This window comes from Kogia breviceps, chromosome 12 (genome assembly GCF_026419965.1).
Source record: "Kogia breviceps isolate mKogBre1 chromosome 12, mKogBre1 haplotype 1, whole genome shotgun sequence".
Classification (NCBI taxonomy): domain Eukaryota; kingdom Metazoa; phylum Chordata; class Mammalia; order Artiodactyla; family Physeteridae; genus Kogia; species Kogia breviceps.
In genome coordinates this window covers 15,535,521-15,560,924 of record NC_081321.1, presented here as the reverse complement: position 1 = coordinate 15,560,924, position 25,404 = coordinate 15,535,521, and the positions used below count along the sequence as shown (strand labels likewise).

General features: G+C 36.0%; 1 protein-coding gene across 2 annotated transcripts in view; it reads right to left on the bottom strand.

Moving 5' to 3' along the window:
- PDE3A (phosphodiesterase 3A) overlaps positions 1-25,404 on the bottom strand; it is a 311,357-nt gene that overhangs the window by 116,870 nt on the left and 169,083 nt on the right. Inside the window, exons 2-3 of one of the 2 annotated variants that reach the window (XM_067008836.1) lie at positions 20,593-20,649; positions 7,867-7,917 (exon numbers count right to left, since the gene is read on the bottom strand). In XM_067008836.1, coding sequence (XP_066864937.1) covers positions 7,867-7,917; positions 20,593-20,649 — 108 coding nt within the window. The remainder of the gene's footprint in view (positions 1-7,866; positions 7,918-20,592; positions 20,650-25,404) is intronic. The other variant, XM_059080068.2, reaches the window with a different exon arrangement.

The window sequence follows — 25,404 nt, the reverse complement described above, 5'->3', positions numbered from 1 at the left end:
TCTTTTCCTCTAGAGTTTTATGGTTTCAGGTCTTACATTCAAGTCTTTAATCCACTTTGTGTTAATGTTTGCATATTGTGTAAGATAGTGGTCCAGTTTTATGTGTTTGCATGCTGTGGGCCAATTCTTCCCAACACCATTTATTGAGGAGACTGTCCTGTCCTCTTTGTATATTCCTGGCTCCTTTGTCATAAATATATGTGTGAGTTTATTTCTGGGCTCTCTGCTCTGTTCCATTGATCTATATGTCTGTTTTTATGATAATACCATAGTGTTTTGATTACTTTATCTTTGTAATATAGTTTGAAATCAGGGAGTGTGATGTCTCAAGCTTTATTCTTCTTTCTCAAGATTGCTTGGCTATTTGGAGTCTTTCATAGTTCCATACAAATTTTAGGAATGTTTGTTCTACCCTCTGAAAAATACCATTGGAATTTTGATAGGGATTGCATTGAATCTGTAGATTGCTTTTGGGTATTATGGACCTTTTAAAAATATTAATTCTTCCAATCCATGGGCACAGAATATCATTCTATTTCTTTGTGTTTTCTTCAATTTCTTTCATTAATGTCTTGTTATTTTTAATATTCATTTCTTTCACCTCCTTGGCTAAATGTATTCTTAGGTATTTTATTCTTTTTGATGCAATTGTAAATGGGATTGTTTTCTTTATTTCTTTTTCTGACACTTCATTATTAGTGTAAAGAAACACAACAGATTTTTGTGTACTGATTTTATATGCTGAAAATTTAATGGATTTATTAGTTCTAACAGTTTTTTGATGGGGTCTTTAGGATTTTCTATAACTGATATCATGTCATCTGCAAATAGTGATAGTTTTACTTCTTACTTTCTAATTTGTATGCCTTTTGTTTCTTTCTTTTTTTTTTCCCCCTAATTGTTCTGGCTAGAACTTTCAGTAATATGTTGAATAAAAGTGGATAGAGTGGGTTTCCTTGTCATGTTCCTGTTCTTAGAGGAAAAGCTGACACAGTACAATGTCCACTGTAAGCTTGTCATATACGGCTTTTAGTATATTAAGACACGTTCCCTCTATACCCATATTGTTTAGAGTTTTCATCATAAATGGATGTTGAATTTTGTCAAGTTCTTTTCTGCATTTATTGAGATGACCATAAGATTCCTACCTTTTATTTTGTTAATGTGGTTTGTCACACTGACTGATTTGCAGATTTGAACCATCCTTGCTTTTCTGGAATAAATCCCACTCGATCATGGTGTATGATCATTTTAATGTATTGTTGAATTCAGTTTGCTAATATTCTGTTGAGGATTGTTGCACCTATGTTCATCAGGGATATTTACTTTTAACTTCCTTTTCTTGTAATGTCCTTGTCTGGTTTTGGTATCAAGGTAATGGTGGCCTTATAAAATGAGTTCAGAAGTGTTCCCACCTTTTACATTTTTTGGAAGAGTCTGAGAAGGATTGGTGGTAATTAGTACTAATATTTAGTAGAATTCACCAGTGAAACCTTCTGGTCCTGGTCTTTTCTTTGTTGGAAGGTTTTTAATTACATATTCAATCCCCTTATTATTGATCTGTTCAGATTTTCTGTTTCTTCATGATTCAGTCTTGGTAGATTGTATGTTTCTAGGAATTTATCCATTTCTTCTAAGTCGCCCAGTTTGTTGGCATATAATTATTGATAGTAGTCTCTTATGATCCTTTGTCTTTCTGTGGTATTGGCTGTAACATCTCCTCTTTCATTTCTGATTTTTATCAATCTGAGTCCTCTCTCTTTTTTTTCTTGGTGAGCCTAGCTAAAGGTTTGGCAATTTTATCTTTTCAAAGAACCAGATCTTAGTTTCATTGATCTTTTCTATTGCTATTTCATTTATTTCTGTCTATTCTTTATCCTCTTTTCCTTGTACTAACTTGGGTCTTCGATTTTTCTTCTTTTCCTAGTTCTTTGAGATGTAAAGTTAGATTATTTGAGACTTTTCCTGTTTCTTGAGGTAGGCATTTACCTCTATATACTTCCCTCTTAGAACTGCTTTTGCTACATCCCATAAATTTTAACGTGTCATATTTTCATTTCATTTTAAGCATACCAATAGCTTAGTGCCATCTATTACCTTTTTTCCCACCAGAATATTCAGTTAATTTCTTGTATTGTAATACAATACTCTAATGACTTAGAAACATACAAACCAGAATTTCATTGTCTAAAAAAATACCTAAATTATTTGAAGACTAGATAGATCACACGTAAGCTGTTTCTTCAATAAGTGGTCTTAAGTGTAATTGATAAAACTTGGCTGATAGTATATATACATTAATATATATGTTAATATACACACACACACACACACACACTAAATGACTACAGAACCTGCTAGTCTCTAGTGATAAATAGTTTAGTATATCAATAATATGCTAAATACTAAAGAACTGGCTAGTCTCTAACTATGGATAAATATGGGCCTGCTGGTTCCTAGCATATTTAAGTGTTAGGAGGTTCACAAATTCACAAATTAATCTTTTCCCACAGACCTTTAGCTAAGTGATAAGTAACTTATTGGCTCCTTCAATGCCCTTCTACCACTTTTAAGCTTTCAAAGGAGAGCAATTTTCTATTGTTTCTTAACTTCCCACTGAAAAACTTTTCTTCAAGATTTTAGAGGAAAGAAAAAGCAAAAAACATAATTGCCTTCTAAGAATTTTATCCCTTGACTTTGTTTGGTATTACTGGAAATGCTGCCAGAGAAAAGAGTTCTGCCTGCTGCTGGAAGTTTATCATTTAGCATCTTCCCTAATTTGGATGATCTACTATTTGAGACCACATACTTTAAAAAAAAAGAAAACAAAGAAGAAAATATCAGCCTGAAAGCTGTGAGCTGACAAATTATGTCACAGAATTATTGAGTAAAGAGTAAATAAATCAATTTTAATTAAATTCTTACTGAGTTTGAAGAATTACATGCAATTAAGTGTTGGAATTTACTTGAAGTAAGATATGTATTTTTCTATGTAAGTATTTGATATGAAAGGTACACCTTATCATCTGTGATAATGCACATATAATTTTGGAAGATGACATCAAATTTGAGAAAATCTTTTATTTAGCAAGCATGTAGGAGGAAAGCCAGGAGAAGTTTAACTCTATCCTGGTAATGACAAATGCCCTCAATACGAGCTGATCATTTTTATCCTCTGAGTTAAGGCTGCCTTTAGGTAAAACTATATACTTCCTTCCTGAAGGCCAAAGTCATTTAGTTCAATTTTTGACTCCTCGAAGGCTAAAAAACAGTTCCTGACATATATTGCTGGGTTTTGCATTAAAGGAAAATACATTAAAATTTGTCTTGCAGGCTACCCACTCACATCTGTCATAGCCCACTGCCTTCTACCAGGTATGTTCACACATCAAGTCAGTCCTGTTTTTGGAAATCTAAAAAAATGTACTCCGTATATTTTCTACCATTCAAGGTTTTCCACTATAATATCCCCAAGTTTATGTACCCTTTCTCTAGCAAGAAAACTGAAGTCATTAGGCTCAAAGTACTTCTTTCATTTTTGTGCTGTCTCTCTTTCTTCTCTCCTTTTCTGGTATAGATGTGCCTACTTTCTTTCCAAAAGTTTTTCATTTATGCTTTTTGGTGGATCTATCCAGTAGTTCATTTGAGAACATGGTCAGTTTTTCTGAACTAGGGTGAATGGTGGAGTCTAGGGTGGGAACTGGTGGAGTGTGAGAAAATCACATAAACAGGTGTCAAAGGGACCAGCCCAAAGGACCACACTGGGAGAAACTGCATTCCCTTCCCTGGACTACACTATTTTCTCAGTCCTTAAATAGGTCATTATTGAGAATTTTCAGTGTTTTCTTCTCTCTACTGATTCTCTTTCTTTTTCATTAATAGTTATTAAGACATGCATCCCACCTTAGCATAAAAATAAATTTTCCTCACTTCTGTTGCCACCTCTTTCTCTTTTGTTTTATTGAAGTATAGTTGATTTACAATGTTGTGTTAATTTCTGCTGTACAGCAAAATGATTCCATTTTATATATACACACACACACACACACACACACACACACACATTCTTTTTTATATTCTTTTCTATTATGGTTTATCATAGGATACTGAATATAGTTCCCTAAGCAATACAGTAGGAACTTGTTGTTTGTCACCTCTTTCTTAATTCTACTTTTCTCTTAAAACAAAACTCCTCCAGGAGACCTTTCCACTATCTCACACTAATTCTCTTCTTAATTTCTGTATTCTGCTTTTCCACCTCTTCTTGACCAAAAAGTGCATTTTCAGAGTTCACTAATGCCCCGCTCATCACTACATCCAAAAGCATTTCCTACTTTTTTTGTTTTCTTGAAACTTTGGTTGTTGTCTCAGCCTTCTTCTGAGTGTAACTTGACAGTATACTCACTACTTTGGGTTCTGCATTACTTCTTCCTCTGGTCTCTAGTGAGCCCATGTACATGCTTTAACTCCCTCCCCAGGCTCCTCCCAGCCCTTACACTTAGTCTCCCTCAAGAATGAGCCTTTCTTCTGTTTTTCTCTTTTAATATCCTTCTTCTGGAATCCACTGCCTAATGTAGTTTGATTATCACACGAATGATTGGCATTCCCTAACTGACATCTTCTGCTTTCATCTGGCTACAGAGCCCAGAATGGCGCCTCAAGTATTTGTCTGAAATTACCTTTTGGAATTGTCAGCTTCACTTCTCTCTTAACACTTCTAACACTAAACTCATCATCTTCCCTGTGAAATGGCCTGTGTTACTGGGACTCATTCTTCTATTTTTTTTTTCAAAACAACTGATGTATATTTGACTTAAAATATCTTAACTTCAGGTGTAAAACATAGTGATTTGATATTTTTATAGATTATGTACTATACAAAGTGATTATAATATCATTGACTATATTCCCTTTGCTATGCATTACATCCCTATCACTTATTTTTTTTTATAACTGGTAGGTGGGACCTCTTCGTCCCCTTCACCTGTTTCTCCCATCTCTCTTCCACCCTCCCCTCTGGAGACCACTAATTTGTTTTCTGTATCTTTGAATTTGTTTCTGTTTTGTTATTTATGTTCATTTGTTTTGTTTTTTAAATTCAACATATAAGTGAAAACATGCAGCATTTATCTTTCTCTGACTTTGTTTCGTTAGCATGATATTGAAATACTGGATTACAAATTCTTAACCCTCCTTACTTCCTCCTCATACCTGATCAATAAAGAATGACATTCCCTGGATTATTCTTTCACAGTAGTTCCTGCAAAAGTCCCTAGGCAGTAAGTGTTTATAAGCAGTTATAAAGAAAATTCACAGAAATCCAAACAATCCCACACTTTACCAGTTCAGACTTTTCCTCAAGTTTTTCCCTTTCCCTCTTTGCACTTCTGAAACCTTACTACCCAACCTTGAAGGTTCACCTCAGATACCACCAAATTTCCCAGTTCTACTAGGCATAAATAAATACTCTGTCCCACCTAAACTCTTATCACACTTTGTCTATATACTTAATTTTATACCTACCACTCTGCCTTATATGCAAATTACCTACTCAAGTATTGCTCTATTTCCAACCATACCTTGTAAGCTCTTGCAATGCAGTAAACTTGTCACTCAAATTTTCTTCAGTGAGACCTACCACAGTGCTATCCACATAGTAAGTGCTTAAAAACCTGTCTTCAATTAAACTAAATTGAGATGGGATTTGAGTAAGGCCTTGTGGTAGTCGTAAAATATTTAGAGATCTGTGTTCAAATGCACTCTGTCTGAAATTCCTTTCAAATAGCTGAAAGGCTTTAGACATATTGTCCAAGGAGATGGTAGCAAGATAAGAAGGGATCAATCATCTAAAACATAAATATACTGTCTTCCCCCTCCCATCCGCCCCCCTCCAATCTGCAGTGGGGAATCAGAATTACATAAGAGGTTACTACTTTTGTACTTAATTGACTTATCTGGAATTTCCAAAGAATAAAGTATTCTGTTGTAATTGTTATCGTTTTTATTTTTTGGTGTGTGTATTTGCTTTTGATATTGACTTTTTTTTTTTTTTATCTGAGTTGACGGTCAAGGGTGAGACAAAGGTATATCCCATTTCGAATGCTTACTTAGCTAGTTGAGAGGTTCAGGAAAGACTGTGATGCTGATAACGGTAGTTCATGCAAGAACTTTCTAGTGCCTTTGCTTTTCAGAATCATCTCAAGCTTCTAAATATCATCAAACTTTATTTATGAAAATATTTTTCATGTGTATGTGGAAATCTGAAGTTTTCTAGCTATGTGCAATAGCTGGAATTCTAAAAATTTTCATTCTGGGATTTTACGTTTAAAGTTAACATAAACAACGCTGTGCCTTTATGACATTATATTTCAATTTATAATGACAGAGTGACCAATCCAAACTTGAAGATAAATTATATCCAAATAGGTTATATGGCGAGTATATTATATATTTTTTCAACAAATTTTTAAAACTAACACTACATTACTTTGAAAGGACATGTCCTCATCAAGTTGCTTGGTGTGTTCTGAGTCAAAATGTCTTTGGTGGCAATAATCAGAAACCACAGAGTTTCTTACTGGTGCTCATCTTTACTTCTGATTGGTCTAGAATTACAAAGCATCCACCATGCATTAATTTCATCACTTCATTGCCAATCTTGCCGAAAATTCTGATTTAAAATAGTAAATGTGTACAGAGGGAGGGTTGCCAGAGAAAATGGAGACAAGGAAGTGACAGTGAGGGAGAATGAGGCATAAATCCTTTTGGATAATCCTAATTTAATTGGACTGGTTTATATTATCTACTAATCAAATTGATAATGGACAAAAATAAAACCACAGCTATTAAACTCTCCACTAAAAACAACTGACTGACTTGGTTGTATTTTCCTAGTTACCGAAATGAAACTGTTGTCCGTGCAATCTTAATGACAGCACAGGTCATGTCAGCTTGGTAAAACACTTGGGAGACGCTCACATTTCACAATGATCTTTCACATACAGTATCGCACAGTAAACTCTCTCTTAGCCATATTTTTTAGTGGCAAGTAAAACATGTGAGCAGCAAAGATTAAAATGTTCCACCCACTTAATTTTTTATTTAGCATGCTTACAGTCAGGTAAGCATAGGCTGCTAAGAGAGAAATGATTTTTACACTTCTTTTTGTATTTTACAAAATACCCTAGGAGGAGAGACAATTTTCTTAGTGTAAAAGTCAGCCTTTATTCTGTCAGACAAAGTAATTATGGAAGCAAAACAAATCCACATTGTCTAATTAGGTCATTAAAAAGCATAAATGCGTCATGGAAGCTTTTCTCCTTGCCTAAGACATAAAGTAAGACAATGAGAACAGTCTGGTAATATAGAAAGTTTTATAATTTGTTTCTTTTCCAAAATAATACATCCTTTCATCTATTTCCCTAAGATGAACACAGTTCATTTAGAGACAAAACTCTGTAATTAGTTCAGGGTTTACTTTCATTATATTTCAAAATATTTAACCAAAACCAGGAAGGTAGAGAAAAGAAGAAAATACATAGAAAAATTTTCAAAGGAAGGGAATAAAATCAAGAGAGTAGGTTGCTGATCAAACTGTATTCTGCAGAGACAAGATGAATATAAAATCTACATTCATATAAACACAACCAGTCTGGGATACCAGAAAGCTCCTCGGAGAAATATACTGGCATCTGCCTTTGGGATTTGAAACCTGACTTTAATTACAGCTAACTTAAATAAAAACAAATGGTATGATTCTTTTGTCTCTTCCTCTCTCTCATTATTATTATTTCATGAGTTTTAGAAAACTCATGGCTCAAAGTGTTAAGAAACAAAATGCAAAAATGGAAAGGAAAAGAAACTTACCTGCGATCCTCTTGGCCCTCGTTTGTGGTCCCACTCTGAATGCCCCATGAGCTGTAAGATAATATAATAATGACAATAAATTAAATGATGCCTATTTTACATGGCAACTATTTCTACTCTTTCTTTTAAAGAATAATGAGGCTTTTGAAATCTATGTTTTAATAGTAGGGTATTATATTGACCTCATGAGTAAATGAACATACCTGAAGTAATACACTTCTCGTTTGATAGCTAATAGTTCAACTACTAGTTGTTTTGAAGATATTTTAATATCACTGTGTGACAAAATGAATCTGGTAATGTACAGCTTTATGGTTGTCAGGAACATTCTAGATCAATGTTAAACCACATTAAGCTTTATTTTCATACTATTAAGCTTTTTGTTTATTAAGAAAATATGCTACAGAAATCTACTAGTGTAGCTTAGTCTACTGTCAAGAATGACAAGAACCAGAAGGCCAAAATATTTCAATCATTTAAAATTCTGTTTCTATAATATCACAAAAATATGAGAGTTTGAAGGAGCAAAATTATTTAATGTGAAATATGCCCCCAAAGTCAAAAAATGTAAATTTCATAAAAACAGAGACTACAAAACATTATTAAGTTATTCCCATAGTTGTAATAGTCCTGAGCTACTTTGCTTCAAAGCATAATATTTATTTATTGAAAGTAACATTTAACTTGAAGAGCATTAAGAAAATGCAAGATACCAACTGAGAGGAATAAAATTCCATTTCTCTGTCCAGTATACTCACTAGTCATGTGTACCAATGGAAAAACTCCTTACCACTAAGAAGCTAGCATGCTAACAAGACATACTATAGAACATACTTCTATACATTAATTTTTCTGTACAATAGCAGTGACTCTTCAGTAGTTATAACAAAAAACAAAGAAACTGATCACAATAGCAACAAAAAAGTAATATACTTTTTTTTTTCTGCGCTACTCGGGCCTCTCACTGTTGTGGCTCCTCCCGTTGCAGAGCACAGGCTCCAGATGCGCAGGCTCAGTGGCCATGGCTCATGGGCCTAGCCACTCCGCGGCATGTGGGATCTTCCCGGACTGGGTCACGAACCCGTGTCCCCTGCATCGGCAGGCGGACTCTCAACCACTGCTCCACCAGGGAAGCCCAAAAAGTAATATACTTTCGAACACTATCAATAAATGTTTGATAACCATACACAGGAAATGGTAAAACTTTACGGATAAACATACAATTCTCCTGGTTAAGAAGAGTGAATTCAATAAAATTACTGTGTTCATTTTTACCCAAATAAATTTATACGTTTAACTCAATTTCAATCAAAAGCTGTTTGTATTTTTAAGAAAAAAATTGAAAAACAAAAGCACTTAAATTTCATCTAAGAGAATGAACTTCTAAGAATCAAAATATCAGAAGAGATGGAAAATGCCCTAGTGGTTACTGAAGTGTATTATAAAATTTAATTCAAATTATAGGATAACGATTTAAGACTCAAAATACAAATAAATGAAATGTGGTGGACAGTTATGAAATAAATTCAAGTACAGGTAGTAACAAAACATAAAATATAAAATATAAAAATCAATGGGTATTTGATGAATTATTCAACAAATGAAAAAAGAAAGAAAAAATTGGAGCTGAACCTTACATACATAACTTCTATATAGATAAAAACAGTTAAATTTTTAAAAGATCAAACTATAAATATAAAATAGAATAAAATCAAGACAAATACTTAAACTACTTTGGAATATATAAAGATTTCCCAAATTTAAAAAAAATAATAATAATACACAGAGGAGAGAGAAGGTGGCGGAAGAGAAAAACGTGGAGATCACCTTCCTCCCCACAGATACATCAGAACTACATCTACACGTGGAACTGCTCCTATAGAACACCCACTGAACGCTGACAGAAGACCTCAGACCTCCCAAAAGGCAAGAAACTCCCCACGTAGCTGGGTAGGGCAAAAGAAAAAAGAATAAACAGAGACAATAGGGACGGGACCTGCACCAGTGGGAGGGAGCCGTGAAGGAGGAAAGGTTCCCACACACTAGAAGCCCCTTCGCGGTCGGAGACTGCGGGTGGCGGATGGGGAAGCTTTGGAGCCACAGAAGAGAGCGCAGCAACGGGGTGCGGAGGGCAAAGCGGAGAGATTCCCGCAGAGGATCGGTGCCAACCGGCACTCACCAGCCCGAGAGGCTTGTCTGCTCACACGCCGGGGCAGGCGGGGGCTGAGAGCTGAGGCTCGGGCTTCGGTCGGAAGCCGAGAGAGGACTGGGGTTGGCGGCGTGAACACAGCCTGAAGGGGCTAGTGCGCCACGGCTGGGCGGGAGGGAGTCTGGGAAAAAGTCTGGAGCTGCCGAAGAGGCAAGAGACCTTTTCTTGCCTGTTTGCTTCCTGGTGCGCGAGGAGAAGGGATTCGGAGCGCTGCTTAAAGGAGATCCAGAGACGGGCGCGAGCCGCGGCTATCAACGCGGACCCCAGAGACGGGCATGAGACGCTAAGGCTGCTGCTTGCTGCCGCCAACAAGAAGCCTGTGTGCGAGCACAGGTCACTCTCCACACCTCCCCTCCCGGGAGCCTGTGCAGCCCGCCACTGCCAGGGTCCCGTGATCCAGGGACAACTTCCCCGGGAGAACACACAGCGCGCCTCAGGCTGATGCAACCTCAAGCCTGCATCTGCTGCTGCAGGCTCGCTCGGCATCCGTATCCCTCCCTCCCCCTGGCCTGAGTGCTCCAGAGCCCCCGAATCAGCGGCTCCTTTAACCCCGTCCTGTCTGAGTGAAGAACAGACACCCTCGGCGACCTACACGCAGAGGCGGGTCCAAGTCCAAAGCTGAACCCCAGGAGCTGTGCGAATGAAGAGGAGAGGGGAAGGTCTCTCCCAGCAGCCTCAGAAGCAGCGGATTAAAGCTCCACAATCAACTTGAAGTGCCCTGCATATGTGGAATACCTGAATAGACAACGAATCACCCCAAGTTGAGGAGGTGGACTTTGGGAGCAAGATATATTATTTTTTTCCCCTTTTTCTCTTTTTGTGGGTGTGTATGTGTGTGCTTCTGTATGAGATTTTGTCTGCATAGTTTTGCTTTCACCACTTGTCCTGGGGTTCTGACCGTCGTGTTTTTTTTTTAAAATTATTTTTTAAATTTTTCTTCTTAATAATTATTTTTTATTTTAATAACTATTTTATCCTACTTTATTTTAACTTCTTTCTTTCTTTCTTTCTTTCTTCCTTTCTTCCTTCCTTTCTTCCTTCCTTCCTTTCTTTCCTTTCTATTTTTTATCCCTTTTATTCTGAGCTGTGTGGATTATAGGCTCTTGGTGCTCCAGCCAGGAGTCAGGGCTGTGTCTCTGAGGTGGGAGAACCAAATTCAGGACACCGGTCCACAAGAGACCTCCCAGCTCCATGTAATATCAAACAGCAAAAATCTCCCAGAGATCTCCATCTGAACACCAAGACCCAGCTTCACTCAATGACCAGCAAGCTACAGTGCTGGACACCCTATGCCCAACAACTAGCAAGACAGGACCACAGCCCCATTCATTAGCAGAGAGGCTGCCTAAAATCATAATAAGGCTACAGACACCCCAAAACACACCACCAGACGTGGACCTGCCCACCAAAAAGACAAGATCCAGGCTCATCCACCAGAACACAGGCACTAGTCTCCTCAACCAGGAAACCTACTCAACCCACTGAACCAACCTTAGCCACTGGGGGACAGAGACCAAAAACAATGGGAACTACGAACATGCAGCCTGCAAAAAGGAGACCCCAAGCACAGTAAGATAAGCAAAACGAAAAGACAGAAAAACACACGGCAGATGAAGGAGCAAGATAAAAACACACCAGACCTAACAAATGAAGAGGAAATAGGCAGTCTACCTGAAAAAGAATTCAGAATAATGATAGTAAAGATGATCCAAAATCTTGGAAATAGAATAGACAAAATGCAAGAAACATTTAACAAGGACTTAGAAGAAATAAAGAGGAAGCAAGCAAAGATGAGCAACACAATAAATGAAATTAAAAATACTCTAGGTGGGATCAATAGCAGAATAACTGAGGCAGAAGAACGGATAAGTGACCTGGAAGATAAAATAGTGGAAACAACTACTGCAGAGCAGAATGAAGAAAAAAGAATGAAGAGAACTGAGGACAGTCTCAGAGACCTCTGGGACAACATTAAACGCACCAACATTCGAATTATAGGGATCCCAGAAGAAGAAGAGAAAAAGAAAGGGACTGAGAAAATATTTGAAGAGATTATAGTTGAAAACGTCCCTAATATAGGAAAGGAAATAGTCAATCAAGTCCAGGAAGCACAGAGAGTCCCATACAGGATAAACCCAAGGATAAACACACCAAGACACAAAATAATCAAACTGTCAAAAATTAAATACAAAGAAAATATATTAAAAGCAGCAAGGGAAAAACAACAAATAACACACAAGGGAATCCCCATAAGGTTAACAGCTGATCTTTCAGCAGAAACTCTGCAAGCCAGAAGGGAGTGGCAGGACATATTTAAAGTGATGAAGGAGAAAAACCTAAAACACAGATTACTCTACCCAGCAAGGATCTCATTCATATTTGATGGAGAAATTAAAACCTTTACAGACAAGCAAAAGCTGAGAGAGTTCAGCACCACCAAACCAGCTTTACAACAAATGCTAAAGGAACGTCTCCAGGCAAGAAACACTAGAGAAGGAAAAGACCTATAAGAACAAACTCAAAACAATTAAGTAAATGGTAATAGGAACATTCATATCGATAATTACCTTAAATGTAAATAGATTAAATGCTCCCACCAAAAGACACAGACTGGCTGAATGGATACTAAAACAAGACCATGTATATGCTGCCTACAAGAGACCCACTTCAGACCTAGGGACACATACAGACTGAAAGTGAGGGGATGGAAAAAGATATTCCATGCAAATGCAAATCAGAAGAAAGCTGGAGTAGCAATTCTCATATCAGAAAAAATAGACTTTAAAATAAAGACAATTACAAGAGACAAAGAAGGACACTACATACTGATCAAGGGATCGATCCATGAAGAAGATATAACAATTGTAAATATTTATGCACCCAACATAGGAGCACCTCAATACATAAGGCAAATATTAACAGCCATAAAAGGGGAAATCGGCAGTAACACAACCAAAGTAGGGGGCTTTAACACCCCACTTTCACTAATAGATCATCCAAAATGAAAATAAATAAGGAAACACAAGCTTTAAATGATACATTAAACAAGATGGACTTAATTGATATTTATAGGACATTCCATCCAAAAACAACAGAATACACATTTTTCTCAAGTGCTCATGGAACATTCTCCAGGATAGATCATATCTTGGGTCACAAATCAAGCCTTGGTAAATTTAAGAAAACTGAAGTCATATCAAGTATATTTTCCGACCACAACGCCATGAGAGTAGATATCAATTACAGAAAAAGTTCTGTAAAAACTACAAACACATGGAGGCTAAACAATACACTACTTAATAACGAAGTGATCACTGAAGAAATCAAAGAGGAAATAAAAAAATACTTAGAAACAAATGACAATGGAGACACAATGACCCAAAACCTATGGGATGCAGCAAAAACAGTTCTAAGAGGGAAGGTTATAAAAATACAATCGTACCTTAAGAAACAGGAAACATCTCGAATAAACAACCTAACTTTGCACCTAAAGCACTTAGAGAAAGAGGAAGAACAACAACCCAAATTTAGCAGAAGGAAAGAAATAATAAAGATCAGATGAGAAATAAATGAAACAGATATGAAGGAAATGACAGCAAAGATCAATAAAACTAAAAGCTGGTTCTTTGAGAGGATAAACAAAATTGATAAACTATTAGCCAGACTCATCAAGAAAAAAAGGAAGAAGACTCAAATCAATAGAATTAGAAATGAAAAAGGAAATATAACAACAGACACTGCAGAAATACAAAAGATTATGAGAGATTACTACAAGCAACTGTACGCCAATAAAATGGACAACCTGGAAGAAATGGACAAATTCTTAGAAATGCACAACCTGACGAGACTAAACCAGGAAGAAATAGAAAATATGAACAGACCAATCACAAGCACTGAAATTGAAAGTGTGATTTAAAATCTTCCAACAAACAAAAGCCCAGGACCAGATAGCTTCACAGGCAAATTCTATCAAACCTTTAGAGGAGAGCTAACACCTATCCTTCTCAAACTCTTCCAAAAGATAGCAGAGGGAGGAACACTCCCAAACTCATTCTGTGAGGCCACCATCACCCTGATACCAAAATCAGACAAAGATGTCACAAAGAAAGAAAACTACAGGTCAATATCACTGATGAACATAGAGGCAAAAATCCTCAACAAGAATACTAGCAAACAAAATCTGACAGCACATTAAAAGGATCATACACCATGATCAAGTGGGGTTTATCCCAGGAATGCAAGGATTCTTCAGTATACACAAATCAATCAATGTGATAAAGCATGTTAACAAATTGAAGGAGAAAAACCATATGATCATCTCAATAGATGCAGAAAAAGATTTTGACAAAATTCAACACCGATTTATGATAAAAACCCTACAGAAAGCAGACATAGAGGGAACTTTCCTCAACATAATAAAGGCCATATATGACAAACCCATAGCCAACATCGTCCTCAATGGTGAAAAACTGAAACCATTTCCACTAAGATCAGGAACAAGACAAGGTTGCCCACTCTCAGCACTATTATTCAACATAGTTTTGGAAGTTATAGCTACAGCAATCAGAGAAGAAATAAAAGGAATCCAAATTGGAAAAGAAAAAGTAAAGTTGTCACTGTTTGCAGATGACATGATACTATACATCGTGAATCCTAAGGATGCTACCAGAAAACTACTCGAGCTAATCAATGAATTTGGTAAAGTAGCAGGATACAAAATTAATGCACAGAAATCTCTGGCATTCTTATACACTAATGATGAAAAATTTGAGAGTGAAATTAAGAAAACACTCCCATTTACCATTGCAACAAAAAGAATAAAATACCTAGGAATAAACCTACCTAAGGAGATAAAAGACCTGTATGCAGAAAACTATAAGATACTGATGAAAGAAGTTAAAGATGATACCAACAGATGGAGAGATATACCATGTTCTTGGATTGGAAGAATCAACATTGTGAAAATGACTCTACTACCCAAAGCAATCTACAGATTCAATGCAATCCCTATCAAACTACCAATGGCATTTTTTACAGAACTAGAACAAAAAATTTCACAGTTTGTATGGAAACACAGAAGACCCCAAATAGCCAAAGCAATCTTGAGAATGAAAAACAAAACTGGAGGAATCAGGCTCCATGACTTCAGACTATAAAAAAAGCAACAGTCATCAAGACAGTATGTTACTGGCACAAAAACAGAAATATAGATCAATGGAACAGGACAGAAAGCCCAGAGATAAACCCACACACATATGGTCACCTTATCTTTGATAAAGGAGGCAAGAATATACAGTGGAGAAAAGACAGCCTCTTCAATAAGTGGTGCTGGGAAAACTGGATAGCTACATGGAAAAGAATGAAATTAGAACACTCCCCACTCCCTAAGACTATACACAAAAATAAACTCAAAATGGGTTACAGACCTAAATGTAAGGCCAGACACTATGAAACTCTTAGAGGAAAACATAGGCAGAACACTCTATGACATAAATCACAGCAAGATCCTTTTTGACCCACTTCCTAGAGAAATGGAAATAAAAACAAAAACAAACAAATAGGATCTAATGAAACTTAAAAGCTTTTGCACAGCAAAGGAAGCCGTAAACAAGACGAAAAGACAACCCTGAGAATGGGAGAAAATAGCTGCAAATGAAGCAACTGACAAAGGATTAATCTCCAAAATTTACAAACAGCTCACACAGCTCAATATCAAAAAACAAACAACCCTATCCAAAAATGATGAAGTGAGAGAGTGGCATGGACATATACACACTACCAAATGTAGGGTGGGTAGCTAGTGGGAAGCAGCCACATGGCACAGGGAGATCAGCTAGGTGGCTTGTGACCACCTAGAGGGGTGGGACATGGAGGGTGGGAGGGAGGGAGGCACAAGAGGGAAGAGATATGGGAACATATGTATATGTATAACTGATTCACTTTGTTGTAAAGCAGAAACTAACATACCATTGTAAAGCAATTATACTCCAATAAAGATGTTAAAAAAAATTTACCTTCAGAGCCTTTTAAAAAATTACATGAGAAATGCTCATGGTATAATTAGTGAAAAATACAACTACATCATTTTAAATTACTCATTTTTAATAAGACAGTCGATTATTGCAAGCCTTAGAAGTATTACAATGAGTTGATTATAGTTTGGCTCGCACGCAATTTTGGGTAAATTAGCCCAGATAATCATCACATAAAATTGAATGCTTAGTGGATATTTCTTTAATGCTTTAATTTTTTTAATTTGTAGATTTATTGGCAATACATCTGCTAGTAAATATTCATTAATACTAATTTAAAGTTAATTATAATAAGATTAAATACTAATCAACCAATGAAATAGTCTGATTCAGAAACATATAAATTAAGGATATTTAAGTAATTATTCACTACAACTATCAAAACAATTCTTGACAATTTCAACCATTGTCCTATTGAGACTTTGGGAATATCTTTCATTAATAACAGGGAGGTGAGATGCTTGCGTTGGCAACTCTAAAGAGATAATAAACTTGAGTACTAGACTGATAAATAAAAATGATTTTTAAGCAGAAGGCTTACCTTCTCCTCTCTCTATTTTATCTAAATCTTTTCGAGAAAATAGGTTATAAAAGGGTGTTATGACTATTACCCTCTTGCTAGTGAATTTAAACGAACAGGGTAACTTGGTAAATTCTACCATGCATGAGTATCACAATTAAAAGAGGTTAATACATCAGAAACATGAATTGTCATCCACCTATATGAATTTAAGGGGGACTATCTGATGATGACAGATACTAAGTCAAGAACATAACATTTCTCCAAGATCAGAACTAAGATAAGAAAAACACAGGATTCACTGCCCTCTGCCATTAACTATCTTAAAGACAATTTTTAGTCAAAGAACAAAAACATTAAAAATGCAGACTCATTTGGGTCATCACTTACTACAGGAGAAGATAATTTGGTAATTTACAAACCAGAACTTATAAACCTCCGAAAGTTTCACTCTCCAACCTTTTATTTTAAACTTTAAAATAGTAAATTTGCCAAATGTGTTACGTATCAGAGAGAGCTATTTCCTTGCAGTATACAACAGACTAATGAGAGAGATTTAGGCTAAGGGAATTCTATTCCACTGTATCATTATATATTTATATTATCTATTTAATACCATTATTATAATATATTTGAAAGTCTGAGTTGACAAAGCATGTGGTAATATTTCAAAATGTATTTTAAAATGATACTGCTGCTACTTTTTTCTAGGTAATAAAAAGTTACATAAATATACATGTTCTGGGAAATATCCAAAAAATAAAAAAGCTCTGAAATGATGAATAAGATACTGGAATGTTCTCTATTCCATAAGAATAAAGGCAAAGGAAATCAACAAAGATTGTATTCCCTTTGGACTTGAGGAAATCACACAAGAGCTTTATCATTAAAAAAGTATCTATCGATACTTTTCATTAAAAATAGCTGAGCCAAAATTTAACATTACTTCAGTGTTGACTATACGGGGTTTGTTACAGTATTTTCTCGCATTTGTTTTTTTAAATGCAGAGAAAGGCAGGGAGGGCTGGATAGGGTGTCAGGACTCTACTTCTTCCCATGATTTTTGCATACCTGGCACAGAAAGGAGAGTGAGTATCAGCTTCATATTAGTACATGACAGCATTTGAATTTTTACCCTATTTACACACACAGAATTTATTTTACTGTCATAAGAGCACTGTCCTCAGATCATGGATCCAGGACTAAAATAAGCATCATGTTTTCAGTAGCCTTTTAAAAAAACTATCCATAGTATGATAAACTGCCTGACTTATTTAATATTACAGATTATTTAAATTAAAATGAAGCATTTAGCTGCTGGTAAGTATTCCTATTAAAGCAGAACCATAGAGCTAAATGTTTTAGAAGTACAGAGATACCTCCCTAGCCCTACTCTCTTAACTAACGATTAGGACAAATGAAAAAAATTGGTCAATTATAATAAATAGTAAAGAGGAGAACTTGCATAATAAGTCAATGAATTACAGAATTAAGTGCAAACTGATGTTGATGTTATATCAGTGAGAAAGTTGAAACATCCTTTGAGTCCACAGGTAGGATTAGTGTTAAGTTGCAGATGTCCATTGACATATCATGGGATTAGATAAAAGACAGAAACGGGGGCTTCCCTGGTGGCGCAGTGGTTGAGAATCCGCCTGCCGATGCAGGAGACACGGGTTCGTGCCCTGGTCCGGGAAGATCCCACATGCCGCGGAGCACCTAAGCCCGTGAGCCATGGCCGCTAGGCCTGCGCGTCCGGAGCCTGTGCTCCGCAACGGGAGAGGCCACAACAGTGAGAGGCCCGCGTACCGCAAAAAAAAAAAAAAAAAAAAAAAAGACAGAAACGGGTCATGGACAATGAGGAACAGAAGTAGAATTTGTGGAATCATTTTTTTCTTTTTGCAAGTGAAGTCATTTCAATGCACCACACTTTCAAGATAAGTGAAGAGCAGCATGATACCTAGGCCATTCTGTGAAAAGAGACTAAAAGTTTATTAACATGATATGATACTCTTTTTGGAGGAGGAATGCTTCTGATTTTATGATCAATTGAAATGTAAAACAGAGAAAGAGAGAAATTGAAACTAAAAAATGAATAATAAATAGGAAATTCAAATATATTCTGGTTGATAAAGAGTATATGGCTTAATTCAGGAAGAAAAAAATGTTTGTCTCTCACATTCTATAAAAAATACCTTCTTGGCTATTTAACTATGATTACCCCTATGGGTAATAACACTTTAATAAACATCTCACCAGAAGGTTTGAGGATATATAGGTCACCAAGGTTATGCCTACACACGGCAAAGAGAAGGAATTCTCAGTAAAACTGTCTATCTTTCCTTCTTTCTCAGCTCCCATTAATCAGGATGGACAAAATGAAGATGCTTAAATTTGTTCCTAGGAAATAAAATATACTTCCTTTCAGAGAAACACAATTTGCTATGTAAAGCATTTTGAAAATCCTAACTTCCTTGACACTAATTCATTTTCATCCTTATGGAATAAATTCTTCTCTCTTTTATTTTTAATAATAAATTTCTACATCACAGCCTTCAGCTAACAGTATGTTACACAGTACTTAGTTCCAAGGAAAACAAAACTGCTGCCAAACACCGAATTTAAAAAGTTCACAGGAGAAACAAATGAGAAGTTAGCATGGAAACAAAATGGTTCTGTCCAAGCAGAGATATTTTTAATAATTGCATGAGAAATGCAGAGAGTTGAAAGTGTGTTTCTGTAGGTAAAATAGTTCCCTTTCTTGTTTATATTTTTCCCTGTGCTATGTTCTATTATTTTTTGTTTGTTTGTTAATATAAACATGAATACCTTTTTAGGGACTTTTTGGGCAAAAAAAAACCTCACCAGACCTATTACTGAAGGGATGCAAGCTTCAGTAAACCACAACTAGATGCAAAATTTTAAAAAGAAAATACTTTGCATGTATTTAAAGAGGCAAGTGGTTTTAGATATGAAAAAAAATATAATGATGGAGAGTAACAGTCACACTGTTATCCTCAAGTTATTCTCAAGTAAACTATTCTTCTACTTCATTTGTTGAAAACCTACAGAATGGGAGAAAATATTTGCAAACAATACAACTGACAAGGGATTAATGTCTAACATATACGAACAGATCATGCAGCTCAAAATCAAGAAAACAACCTAATCAAAAAATGGGCAGAAGATCTAAACAGACATTTCTCCAAAGAAGACATACAGATGGTCAACAGGCACATGAAAAGATGCTCAACATCTCTAATCATTAGAGAAATGAAAGTTAAAACTCCAATGAGGTATCACCTCACACCGGTCAGAATGGCCATCATCAAAATGTCTACAAACAATAAATGCTTGAGAGGCTGTGGAGAAAAGGGCACCCTCCTACACTGTTGGTGGGAATGTAAATTGGTGGTGCCACTGTGGAGAACAGTATGGAGGTTCCTTAAAAAACTAAAATAGAGCTATCATATGACCCAGCAATCCTAGTCCTGGGATATATGACCCAGCAATCCTAGTCCTGGGCATATATCCAGATAAAACCATAATGTGAAAAGATACATGCACCCCAATGTTCATTGCAGCACTATTTACAATAGCCAAGACATGGAAGCAACCTAAATGTCCATGACAGACGAATGGATAAAGAAGACGTGGTGTATATATACAGTGGAATACTATTCAGCCATTAAAAAGAATGAAATAATGCTCTTTCCAGCAACATGGATGAGATTATCATACTAGGTGAAGTCAGACAGAGAAAGACAAATATATTACATCACTTATTTGTGGAACTTAAAAAAATGATACAAATGAACTTATTTATAAAACAGAAATAGACTCACAGACATAGAAAACAAACTTATGGTTACCAAAGGGAAAAGTGGGAGGAGGGATAAATTAGGAGTCGGGGGTTAACAGACACACACTACTATATAGAAAATAGATAAACAACAAGTACCTACTGTATAGCACAGGGAACCATACTCAATACTTTGTAATAACCTATACAGGAAAAGAATCTGAAAAAGAAAAAATATATATATTCATATATATATGAATATATATGAATCACTTTGCTGTACACCTGAAACTAATAGATTTTAAATCAACTATACTTCAATAAAAAATAAATTACAAAAATAAAATTACTATATTTTTGAAAACATAAAAATAATATATATACACTATAATTTATATATTATATATATGAATATATACTCTACAGTACCTACATGGAAGTATAACATAAAACCCTCTTTTTATGTAATCATTTATTCATTAAACAAATATTTATTTTATGCCTATTATATGCAAGGAACTCTTCTAGACATAACCTATATACTAGTGAATAGACCAAGATGCATCTCTATTCTCCTGGCTCTTAAAATTCTAATGAAAGGAGATAGAACATACACAAATAAACATATACCAGGTGGTGATAAAGCTATAAAGATGCCTAGAGTAGCGTAAAGGATAGAGAATGAGAGGCAAATGATGGGTCAGGGCTGGGAACAGAGCTAATTTTATTTAAGTAGATCAGGGAAGTCCTTTCTGAAAAAGTGACATTTATCAGAGACCTGTCTAAAGCGGGAGAGCCAGACACACAGGTATCTGGGGGATGGGCACGGGAGACAGAAGACACAGAGGTGCAAAGGCCCTGAGATGGGAGTACAAGTGGTACACTTGAGAAGCAGCAGAGCATCCTTCACCTAAAATTTTAAAACAGTTGGCTCTTTTAAATCTATATTTGGTATTTACTCCCTTCCTCTGGTATGAAATTGTCCAAAAAAGTTAGTCATTAACTCCACTAATTAAAAATAACAAAGTACATTCTCTAGAGAAATACCTGTAGACCAGGGATTCTCCCTTCCCGAATCTCTTATTCAGTTTTATTCAATACAACAAGAATTTGTGAAGCATATACGATATGCCACAAAGGCACCCTTGTATTAGTCATAGTACAATTTTGTTGTCTCTTTACACATGGGTTTTGTTTTTCAAGAGTCATAAAATGCATAAGGGCAGGGGCTGCCTTTTAATTGCAGTTACTATGAGAAGCCTGGGACTTTCAATTTCATAAGCAAATTAAAGCTCTTCTTTACCCTTGGCATGTTCCCTTTGGATTCTTCCCTTGGCATACTCTTCATAATCTCCTTAGTACTTTTGTTTTCTCTCTCTAGGATTCTATGTAGGAAGATGGGCCTGGACTGCCCGCTCTCCTACTTGCAGGGCCCACTAGACGGCAGTCCCCTGGCCTGGGATGATCTGTGATGGACAGTGTAGACCAGTGCAGCTCCCATCTAGTCCTTTTAGGGGAACTGCTCTTAATCCTTGGTATTTCTTTCCTTCGCCTCTTGTTATCAATGGGGGTCAAGGCTATATTGTGCTCTGCAGAAAAGGGAACTGAAAATCTGGAAATTTAATTATAAAGGAGAGTAGATCTTTTTCAACACCATCTCTATTGGGCCTTTTGAGGCCCCAAACCCCAGCAAAGAACCCTGGAGGGCTGGGTGACAATGTGTGGGAGCCTCAGGGATTTTCCTAACAACTTTGGCCTATAGTCCAAATCAAACACAGACTTCCTGGGAGACTCCATCAGCCTCCTTTGCGAAAGCCAGATACCATCAGCAGCCTCAGTTCTCACCCAGAGCCTAGCTTCACTACCACCACTTCATCACATCCCCCCACATGCTAAATCAATTCCACCCCACAAGGCACGTTAATGAAGAGCCAAGGGGAGACCAGACATGATTACACCACACAGAATACTGCAAAAAGCCACTCAAATATCCATCAGGTATCTCAGAGGGTGTCACAAAGCATTTTTATTTTTTTTATAGCTGTTACTACCTCTTGCCCTTTACTCCTGGTGGGGGTGGGGGGTGGGGTGGGCGGCAGGCACGGGGAGGGAAATGAGTCTTTTTCAGGTTAAAAGTCTCAACCTTTCATGCCTCAAGGATCCTCCCCCAGAGCTAAATCTCGTTTTTTATCATTCCCCAAATAATTTAGCTTTCTCCTATTCTCCCCATCTTGAATCTTCATACAAATTAGCAGGAGAAAAAGGATTCTTTAGAACTGACCCTCCTTAGAAAGCACTGAGAGCCTGAAAACAGTAAAAAGCACTACATAGGACTGAAATCAAGGGATATTTTTTCCTTTCACAGTTGGTGATAACTACCTAAATTCCATTCACTTGGCAGAGAATAAATCCCTGATCCTAACTCAGCGTTCCAACCCAGCAGCCAGTATAAATTTCATAAACACAGGGGAATGAGAAAACTTCAAACAGAAAGAAATTCAAATATTCTGGAGTTTGAAATCCCAGCCTCTCTACTGTTAAGTCCTGTATCTTTTTCTGATAATGACAATAATGATGTTGCCACACTTTGGTTTAGAATGTTCCCGTAATTCTATTTCTGTCCCTGTCATCACAATAACAATCACTACCCTAAACCTATATGCGGCTATTGATGCTACAAAGCTTCCATTATTTTTACTCAATAGATCTTGACTATCTTGATCACATGGAATTTTTGTAGTTTTTATTGCTAATTTGTATTTGGGGTACTATGCTACTAATAATGTAATCACAACAGTATTGTGCTTAAGCACTGTTCCCCTATTAGATATTTTGTAAAGAAATGACAATACAGTAAAACAAACTTGTGAAATTCTGCATAATATAATTAGTACTTGGATAGTCCCAATTCATATTAGTGTTATTAAAGTTTGGTGAAGTATTAAACAAAGGAACTCCATTTAACTAACATTTTCAACACATTTGAACAGAACACTTTTGTTTCGAAAGAGATTAACAGCTTTCCATGGAACACGTTCTGAGGATTTTTTTTTTTTTTTTTTTACAGTTTTCTAAATGTTTTTCTTATACATTTTTTTCATTATCAAAGAATAGAGGCATATAATTCTTACTTTATAAACATGGAAATGAGTAAAGAGAACTGAACTTGAAACAAAGCCACTAGCCAGTGGTTAAACATGGATTAAAATTCAATTCTGCTGACTACAAATCATATACTTTTTCTACTGTACAACCTTTAACAATAAATAACTATTGAGTTCAAACCGAGTATCAGGTCTTGGCCAACTAAGTATATCGGTAAGGAAAAAGAAAAAGACATGGGATTTGTCTTCATGGAACTCATGGTGATAGTTAATGTGATAGACTTATTTCTCCAAAATCCATTTTCCACTCCTAGTCTCCAGCTCCTTTAAAAATTGCAGAATATGAGAAAAATTTAATTTCTTGGAAAATCCTATGTAAATACTATAAATTAATCATATTTTTCAATGTTGGCTATGGAATTACCTCAAAATATATAGTAAATTATGTCAGTGTTTAAGTTATGCCAAATTCTCTATTAGCATATCTTAGTAGTACCTATTATTCATTCCTGCATTCACTCACTCACTCTTTCATTCATATATCCTTTCAACAAATATTTATTGGGTACCCACAATATCTAGCCCAGTGTTCTATGTAAACATAGCAAGTGTTGCTATTCCCAGCCCTGAGGCACCACAGGATCTTGAAGTACCTTCTGAATCATTAATAAACTCTAGCACAGTAGTCAAGCATGTGGGTTCTAGAGGCTGGATTTGTTGGTTCAAATCCCACATCTGACATGATATTCAATCTTAGTAGATACATAATCTTGGACAATTAATGTTTCTGTGCTTCACTTTCTGTATTTCTAGCATTTAGATAATAATGACATCTAACTCTAAATGAGTTATTACATAAAGAAGGCTTAGTATAGTATCTGGTACACAGTAAGTACACATTAAATCTTAGCTATTCTTTTTATCATTTTTAATAATTACATAATTTTATTTAGGTGTTAATATATTCTAATTCTTTAAGAAAAGTATAATTCAAATGACATATATGTGATTACTTTTTATTAAGCTAGAGTGGGGAAAACCCATTCCCTGACCATGGCAACATCCAATTTACAAAATTTGATCAAATTTATAAGTAAAACAAACTTCATGCGTCATTTCTCAGAGTAATTTGTAACACATGTAACGTGTCCATGAGGTCTACTGAGGCTACTGAATCAGATTCAGATTTATTTTCTGTGTAATAATTGGAAAATCCAAATTTTAACATCACTAGGTGCCCTTAGTGACAAGAGACATGGAGACATGAGATCTGGGGTGGCTTAATTTTCATGAGGCACATAGAATAGCAAAAGGCTGAGCGTCACAAATAAACATTTGAAAAGATCAGCTGAGGAAAAAGCTACTCGAGGGTCTGTTCAATATGGACAATGCTTGTACCTTCAGGTGGATCTATTCATTGGAAACACAACGGAATTTCCAATGCAAGTGACAGGACTTAAAAAACAAGCAAACAAAACTAAACAAGTAAACCCCTCAAATCCATGCAAATGTTTCTAAAATAACCACAATAAAACGTTTTTAAGTTCTGAGCAGCAAAACAAAATGCAGTTTTCTTAGGAAATATTAAACAAGGCATTGTGGTTACACTTTATTAACTCTACCAAACTTACTTCAGGTAACACCCAAATCTCTGAGCAGCATTGAACACAGCTATAAAATCTGAATTTTACAGTTTGTTAAACTACCGCTTGTATTATTTCTGCCAATTTGGGTAACTGAGCAGAAAGCACACATACAAAAAAAAGAGTTTCATTCATTATTTCTAGCTTTTCACCTGTGGTCTTTAGAATGGCTCTTGCTAATACTTCTCAGTTTCCCTATACACTGAGATCCCATTTATACAATGCCTT